Source organism: Sinocyclocheilus anshuiensis, unplaced genomic scaffold (assembly GCF_001515605.1).
Source record: "Sinocyclocheilus anshuiensis isolate Anshui unplaced genomic scaffold, SAMN03320099.WGS_v1.1 scaffold1151, whole genome shotgun sequence".
Classification (NCBI taxonomy): domain Eukaryota; kingdom Metazoa; phylum Chordata; class Actinopteri; order Cypriniformes; family Cyprinidae; genus Sinocyclocheilus; species Sinocyclocheilus anshuiensis.
The window spans coordinates 283913-292876 of record NW_015548202.1 but is presented as its reverse complement, the minus strand read 5'-3'; the positions used below and the strand labels follow the sequence as shown (position 1 = coordinate 292876).

Genomic DNA, 8964 nt, shown 5'->3' with positions numbered 1-8964 from the left:
AGGGAAAGATGTTCTATTATATTACACTCATTAAACTGACTCCAACTAATCAGTGGTGGTTTAACTGTTTTTGCAATGCCCCAACAAAACAATCCCAAATCTTAATTATGCATTACTAAAATATAGTTGATTTGCAAACAAGTGTTGCTTTGCCATCCCGAGTTGTGTCCAGGAAAACGTGCCTTTTATTTGTACTATTGTGCTTTTCTCTTGAAAGCGCAGTAGTCGAAGCACCTTCCACTGAGCGTTTGATCACAGGCCATGAAACAGGCGACAGAATTCAACCTCTGCTTGTATGAATTATTCCTATTCTTTATGATTGGTGGCAATAAAAGAATCATGTGTATTACTCTTTGATTACGCTGGTTATTCAGCTGTATCTGAACATGTTCAGGTCATATTTCACCCCAAATTCAAAGGAAAGAAATAAGAAATTATGTTCTGCGTGAAGAAAGTTTGTCCAAAAATATTAAATAATCATGAGCATTAAAGTTTAGTTTGTGCTGCTTGTATGTGTCCAGCAGGTGGCGCAAGTGCACTATTAATATTTACCTACACAGATTCATAAACCACTGCATTGGTTGAAATCATTAAGGTTTTATTCTTACAATACATTTACAGCAACGTACATTTACTCCACACAGACTGCTCTTGTATGATTGTTCTTTGGTAAAAGTTTGATAAGTTATTTCAACAAAAATATATACAACGTATCATACAGACTGACGTGTCAAACATGCTAGTATAATATATATCAACACCTGGCATAAAAGGCTTCAGGTATACAGATCAGTACATCATTAAACATAGCACGCTATAAATACCGCCAATATTTATAGGATTGTCAAATTAGCCTTTGTATGCCCCGTCTGTACAGATCAGCTACACTGAATAGGAAAATGATTTTCTTACTCAGTATTTTTGTCTTGTTTTCAGTACAAATATCTAAACATTCTTAAATCAAGGCGGAAAAGGGCTAAAGATATAGAGTCTTGTTTTGACAAACATCAAATTCAAGTTTTTGCTTAAAACAAGAAAATAAAAATATCTGCCAATGTGCTTAGAAAAATAAAGTTAATTCAAAACTGTTATTTTTATTTTTTTTTATACATTGAATCTTTTATTTTTTTTATATCTGCTGTTTTCGTTTTAGTTGAGTTTTGTTTATAAATATATATTTTATTCTATTAATTTTCATTTCAGTTTTAGTTATTTTAGTACATCAAGTTAAACTAAATTAAAATGAGAAACGTTGCCTTGCCAACTAACTGAAATAAACGTTTTCTATATATTATTTTATTTCAGTTAATGGTCATTTTATTTCAAATAACAACAATGTTATGTTTTTAATTGTTTTAATTTTAGTTTTAGTTAACTTTAACAACCCTGATTCAAAGAGAAAATGCTTTTTTCTGACCCCATAGACAGATATTTTTTCTTGTTTTAACCAAAAGCGTAGTTAGATTTTGGTACATTTTTCAGAAAACATGAATTCTTATCTTTTTTTCTCAAGTGAATGTGTTTTGATTTAAGAATGTTTATATATTTGCACTGAAAAACGGCAAAAATACTGAGTAAGAAACATTTTTTGCAGATTGGTTGGGATCTCAGGATGTTTTTTTCCACTGTTCAATATGCACTTAACATGTGCTGATGCTTCATTGTGCACTTAAGTATGCACTTCAAAAAGTTCTGTAGCATGCACTAATGCAGTAGTGTGCATTTCAGCAAACACACTGAGTGCGTCGGCTTGTGTTAGTCTGATTCTGCGCGTTGGCGTCTGGGTTTTCCTGTTCGGCCGCCCGAGGGCAGTTGGAGCTGCTCTGGCTGGGGTCCGTGTTCTGCTTGCACCCTGTCGCACCGTCCCGCAGCAGACACCCGCACACGAGCCTGTAAAACGCCCGGCGCATCTCCCTGCTGGCCAGCGTGTAGATGACAGGGTTCATGGCAGAATTCAAGACGGCCAGCGCCACGAACCAATCGGCTTTGAGCAGAACCGGGCACTTTTTGTTCCCGCAGGCCACGTCGACGAGCAGCAGCACGAAGATGGGCGTCCAGCAGGCGATGAAGATGCCCACCACGATGCTGACGGTGCGCAGGAGCGCCATGGAGCGCTCGCAGTTGCTGTGCTTGGTGACTTTGCGGCTGCTGCTCTTGACCAGGGCGTAAATGCGGGCGTAGAGGACGGAGATGGCCAGCAGGAGCAAGATGAAGATGGTGATGCAGAACGCGACGTAGCTCTTGCTGTAAAGAGGTAAGATGGTGGAGCACTGAGGAAGATCTTCTAAACAGTTCCAGCCTAAAATAGGCAGCGCTCCCAGAGTGATCGCGATCAGCCAGCACGTTCCTATGAGCAGAAACACCCGGTAGTTTTTGCTTGCGTCATAAGGCCTCATTTTGATCATAGTAAGGTGGCGTTCGATCGCAATCGCAAGTAAGCTGAAAATAGAAGCGCTTAATGCTACAAACACACTCCCTTCTCGAACAAACCACTCGGCTGGAGACAAGTGTAGCGTCCACTGTCCTGACATCAGCAGGTTGACTATATAAGTCACGGCGGCTAACAAGTCACACAGAGCCAGGTTGGCGATAAAAAAGTACATCCGGTTATGGAATTTGTGGTTCTGCCAGATGGCCACCAGCACTATTAGGTTCTCCAAGACGATGAGGCTGCAAACGACCAAAAACACCGCCGTTCTGGGGTCCAACGGGGCACCTTCGGTGTCAATGCGGTTGTTTAGTTTCCCCGTGTAGTTGTAATGCAGGGAAATGTGCTGGTTGATCATTGCGGGAGGATTTGGACTGGATCGCACAGGTAAGACGGGTCACGGATGGGTGTTGGCGAGCGGGTCGATGCTTTCTTCGGGGTTTACCTGTCAATCATCACCCTTTACTGTCATGTCGGTGACACACATCTGCCTGTGGAGTCAACCAGATGTGCTTTAAAGACAGCTACTATAATGACACCATGATCCAGTCAGATCTGGATTTTGTTTCACTCAAATATGTTTCATGTAAACTTGACTTTAACACAGCTGGAACATCTGAAATATGTTTTGGATAAATTTGGATAAAAGCGTCTGCTAAATGACTAAATGTAAATGTAAATGTAAATACTTTTCCAATATGCATAAAGTAAGATGACTATCTAGAACAAATTAGCCTTGTAGTTGTACAAACCATACAGTGCCTCTAGATATATACGCCACTTCAAGGTACTGTACAATACTGTTCAAAATTTGGGGTCTGTATTTTTCATGTTTTTGAAAGAAGTCTCTTTATGCTCACCAAGGCTGCGTCTGTTTGATTAAAAGTACTGTACAAATTGTGAAATATTTTTACAATTTAAAATATTTTACAAGTTTTCCATTTGAATATATTTCAAAATCTAATTTATTCCTGTGATCAAAGCTGTATTTTCAGCATCATTACTCCAGTCTTCAGTGTCACATGATCTCCAGAAATCATTCTAATATGCTGATTTGCTGCTCGAGAAACTATTATTATCAATGTTGAAAAGAGTAGAAGCGAAGTCTTTGATGAATAGAAAGTTCAAAAGAACAGCATTTATATGAAATATACGTAAATCTTTTTTTTAACATTATAAATGTCTTTACTGTCACTTTTGATTAATTTAATGCATCCTTGCTGAATACTTTCTTTTAAAAATGAATCTTACTGACCCCAAACTTTTGCACGGTATTGCATTTCAAAGGAAAACATGGTACTACTCTCTTAGAAAGTCCATCTTAAACGTGCAGTTGCTTCTTATAACATATAGCTGGTTTAAATGGGTCATTAGCTGTTAAGGTGGACATGGTGGGTGGTCAACGAGCAACCATCAACCAGCTATTATGCTTTATATTAACACATTAAACACCATCTGAACTTTCAACAGCCTATTTTTTGTTAAGTAATATAACATGCATTGCATGCAACATTTACTGAACTATGATCTAGAATAATTCGATGCACAAAACTTACTTTGTTTGCATTGAACTTGCTGTGGTGCGCATGATTGCAGATTGAATGACAGTCATTTAAAAACCAGCACAACCAAATATCGTTTCCATAAAAGTTAGTATCGCATAGAAAATGTGTTTAAATATCTGACATGCTGCATCTGACAAGATCTGGTCTTTGATTACTCACCATCAGGTATCACGAACCGCAGAGTTTCTTCACTGAGACCCATTCGTGTCGAGTTTTGATTAAATAGGAACTGTTATATTTCCATCTTTAATGTGCAGAAGTTCAGACCTCAGGAAAGTAATCTGTCTGCGCGCAGTGGAAGAAGTCCTTTCTCACAGTCCAGCCCACGACACACCTCCCACCGTCTGGAGGAGACTGCCCTTCTGATTGATTATATTCTATATTCTATATTTTGCATTATTATGACTTATTTAGCGGCCTGTTATTTCACAGCTAAAGAAGCGAATAGTTGTGAACATGTTTAAAATGATGCACAAATTAAAAAAAATTGTTTATACTTTCAGCTGTAGTTTTAACAGTTGCTCTATTTGTTGTTAGATTGACAAAAATTATATATATATAAAAAGAAGAAAAAAAGTAACATTTGGACTCGTTAACGTCAAAATGAATGAGCCAATCAAATCAAAGAAGGCGGGGCTTCACTTTTCCAGCGCGAATTTCAGCCTGGCGCTTCAGTTTTTAACGGTTGAGTGTTGTGAGGTAAGTCGCTCAATATTTCACATTTGACAACTGGTTTACGATAGAAATATTAAACGACCGACATTATTATCCTGTGATGCAAACATCTCGACTTTTTTTTGTCAAATTTCACTGGTTTTAATTGAAAATATAGGATGAACCATTTAATTCATGTATTTTCAACGTGACTAGACAAAAACATTTAACCGTTTTTTTTCAGCATATTATACACACATTCAGTCTTATTCGTAATTTAAATTACTTAAATTGCAAATAATTCAAATATATTACGAAAAATCACGTTCTTGTATAGGCTACTGTTTATTTTTCTTTATTCCCCTAAATCCATATAAATACTTTATTTTAAACAAAAATTTAAATTGGTCTAACCAGTGTTCATGGTTATGGCCTTGGTTTATCTGTTTTAAACTTTTGAAAAGTATGATATATGCATTTTTATTTCGTTTTTTTTTTTTTAGTTAGTTTTGTATAAGACTAATAACGTTACTGTAAATAGGCCTACGGGTTTTAATTCAAGTTGACATACTGAGGGATGAGATTAAATAATTTTCTGTGGTAATCAACAAGATTGGATCAACAAAACTCCAAATGGGGCTTAAGTTGTATATGGAATATTATTTTGAGACCATTCTGGCATTATGGAATGGCATTTCTTTACCTTTGGTTAAAATATAGTTATGTTTCAAATAAAATTAGTCCAGTTTTTTTTTTTTTTGCTTTGTCCACCAGTTTGAAAATGAGCCAAAGCAACAAGCTTTCTTGGATCACTGCTCAAATCAGATTTAAGGACCGGAACTAAGTGTTTCGTACAAGAAAAAGCTAGTCCAGTTAGAAAAGCTCTCATGCACTGTAACTGATTTTTGTAATTTGAACAGAACATTACAAATCTTACTGTTCAAAAACTTTTGACTGGTAGTGTACTTGCCAATTTTTGCTTTTCAGTATGTGTATGTATTTCCATGATACAAAGTCCCCAGGGGACTTTCCAGTAAGTTACTGTAAAATTTACAGCAACCTATTTACAGTGTGACTGAGGTATGCTAGACTTGATGAGAAACAAATAAAACATTAAAAAAATAACAGCAAACTCTACCGTGCACAACCAGATTTTCCATCTTATCACAGAAGCGTCAGATTTAAACTGGAGCTCACTGCGCTTAGCTGGCAGATTTCAGAGGTGAGTAATGGAACCGCGGAGAGGGAAACATCCCAGAAAAGAGAGAGAGGGAGACGTTGCCATGACCAGAGCAATAAACATACAGTGAGCTGACATTCAAATGAAGACGTTTGGTTCAGTGCTGCGGTGAAGGCCTGATGGCTGCTGACGTGTGTGTGTTGCTCTGAATGTGTGTGTTTAGCATTTATACACTCCAGAACGAGTGAAAGTTGAATGCTCTGCTGTTCTTCTGGTTGTTTTCACTGATCCTGGATCAGATGACTATTATGTTTCTGTATTAGGTCTAATTTATTTAACAATACAACAATCAGTTTAATCAGAGATTCGACAAGGTGTTGGAAACATTCCTCAGAGATTTTGGTCCATATTGACATGATAGCAGCACGCAGTTGCTGCAGATTTGCCGGCTGCACATCCATGATGCGAATCTCCCACATGGCCAGCAACAATACTCAGGTAGGCTGTGACATTTAAACGATGCTCAATTGATACTAAGGGGCCCAAAGTGTGCCAAGAAAATATCCCCCACACCATTACACCACCAGCCTGAACTGTTGACACAAGGCAGGATGGATCCATGCTTTCATGTTCTTTACGCCAAATTCTGACCCTACCATCTGAATGTTGCAGCAGAAATTGAGACTCGTCAGACCAGACAACGTTTTTCCAATCTTCTATTGTTCAATTTTGGTGAGCCTGTGTGAATTGTAGCCCCCGTTTCGGCACCCGGTGTGGTCTTCTGCTGCTGTAGCCCATCTGCTTCAAGGCTCAATGTGTTGTGTATTCAGAGATGCTCTTCTGCATACCTTGGTTGTAACAAGTTACTTGAGTTACTGTTGCCTTTCTCTTAGCTTGAACAAGTCTCAACATTCTCCTCTGGCATCAACAAGGCATTTTCACCCACAGAACAGATGCCTACTGGATATTTTCTCTTTTTCAAGACAGGTGTCCCTAAAAAAGTGTCCTGTGAGTTTATGTATGTATATATATATATATATATATATATATCAGTATTTAAATTTAATAAATATTTAGTATTTTTATTTCAAATTAATATATTTGATAATGCAATATAAATAATATATTGAATTAAATTGTCCGTTTTATGTTATGCGGTGAGGTGCTTTTCTTGAGATTCAGAGTTTGTGTTCATGCTGTAACTCTGTTTGCCCAAATGTTAAACATATTTCTAAACGTAAGTTAGGGAGGAGCGAGCCCATCTAATCTTTCAGTCAACAGCCAGAGAATATAAGCAGCTGCTTACCTCTCTTCAGTCTCAGCTGTTCCAGCATCCCTCCACCTCCCCAAATCTCCACCTTTATCTTAGGTACCTTGCCCTTTGTATTAAGTCTCTCTGGGGGTATATCAGAGCTCGAGCCCCTCATCAGAGGACAGCAACCCGAATAAGTTTAAACCTAATTTCCTAAAGATTATATGGGCAAACAAGTTCGATAAACAATTTAGGGGAAAATAGACTGATTTCAGAGCTGTCGTGAATCAGACTGGGTTAATGGCCAAAGAAACAACCTCTCATTACAGCCTCAGAGCTAAACACACACACAGACACACTAGTGTTTATACCGCTGTTTGCGCATTTCCCACCAATTTGTACAGAAATCCTCATCATGGATTACTAATCTGAGTTTAATTTATTGCTGCCAGCAAAACCACAAAGCCAGGAGTCAAGAGCTCCCTGGACGGAAATGTTATTGCTCAGAGAGACTTAAAGAGCAGTATATAGCAAATAATGTTATTATGGACTTTGGTTAGAAGTGACGGTTTAAAGTAAAAATAGATTTGTTTCTTACAAACACGCATGGCTTCACAAGACATTAACTGATGGACTGGAGTGCTGTGGATTACTTGTGGATTATTGTGATGTTTTTATCAGCTGTTTGGACTCTCATTCTGACGGCACCCATTCACTGCAGAGGATCCATTGGTGAGCAAGTGATGGAATGCTACATTTCTCCAAATCTGATGAAGAAACAAACTCATCTACATCTTGGCCTGAGGGTGAGCACATTTTCAGCAAATTTTCATTTCTGAGTTTTAATAGAGATATCCGTTATGTTTTATTGAAGTATTGAATGCTTAAAATAGAACATAACCAGTCAAAGATGAGTCAGTGATTGTCATACAGTAAGAATACGTTTATCCACCTTATTTTTCAATGGGGAAGTTAGCCATTTTCTGTGAATGTGGGAGACTTCACTGCATTAGCTGTGGTAGGGAAATAACCAGAAGAATAACAAAGCGCAATAAACCAAAAAATAATTTGTGTTACAACCCAGTGTGTTCACAATGATGAGACCGGAAGTCAGACACATTAAATTTACAAATGGCTGCGCCTGCTTTTACGGGAAAAATAAGGTGGATAAAATTAATATGGAAAGCAACTCATCATTTTTTTTGTGTGAATTTGAATTATTGAGTGTAAATATGGACTTGGTATCTGTGGGTTCAGTTATCATGACATATCATGACTTCTGAAGTTCATGCTGCGTCACTCATATATTCGTGGTTTTTCACTTCCTTAATTGTTAGACATTGTTGAGTTGTTTATAGCAGTTTATAGTTACATGGGGACTTTTACATATGTCTCATAGGGCTGGAGTCACAAAAATCCACTTAATCTGAAGTTAATGAATAAGTTCTCAAATAAAATAAATTCCAAGAACTTTGTAATAATAGTTTCCGAAGTGTAGTTCTTAAAAAATTCTGAAGTTCTCAAACATGTTCTTAAGAACATCTTTCTTTTTTGTAAGAAGAAAATTACTATATTTACAATGGTTTTTAAGAAGATGCTTTTGAATAATTTGAATTCTTTAGTTATGTTTTAAAGGGGTCATATGATGCGATTTCAAATTTTCCTTTCTCTTTGGAGTGTTACAAGCTCTTGGTGCATAAAGAAGATCTGTAAAGTTGCAAAGACTAAAGTCTCAAATCCAAAGAGATATTCTTTATAAAAGTTAAGAGTCAGCCACGCCCTCCTAAAACGGCTCGTTCTAACACGCCCCCACATATCTACGTCACGATGTGGGAAGATTTGCATAACGCCGCCCAAATGTTCACGCAAAGAAAGAAGGTGTAAC

The 8964-nt window shown here is 37.4% G+C and overlaps 1 protein-coding gene across 2 annotated transcripts; it reads right to left on the bottom strand.

Annotated features, from left to right (window-relative positions):
- Positions 1–1604: 1604 nt before the first annotated feature.
- On the bottom strand, positions 1605–7196 carry LOC107653366 (sphingosine 1-phosphate receptor 3-like). 2 transcript variants are annotated; one of them, XM_016440066.1, is made up of 2 exons: positions 7134–7196; positions 1605–2919 (listed from the first exon to the last, which is right to left on the bottom strand). In XM_016440066.1, exon 2 carries the CDS (start codon positions 2784–2786, stop codon positions 1725–1727), a length of 1062 nt encoding a protein of 353 aa, XP_016295552.1. In that variant the 5' UTR covers positions 2787–2919; positions 7134–7196; the 3' UTR covers positions 1605–1724. The 2 variants fall into 2 exon arrangements, with proteins under 2 accessions (XP_016295552.1, XP_016295551.1); XM_016440065.1 differs by lacking the exon at positions 7134–7196 and adding an exon at positions 4153–4311.
- Between the last annotated feature and the right edge of the window lie 1768 nt (positions 7197–8964).

Coding starts and splice junctions, on each gene's coding strand:
- LOC107653366 (XM_016440066.1), bottom strand. CDS start 2,786: ATGATCAACCAGCACATTTCCCTGCATTACAACTACACGGGGAAACTA.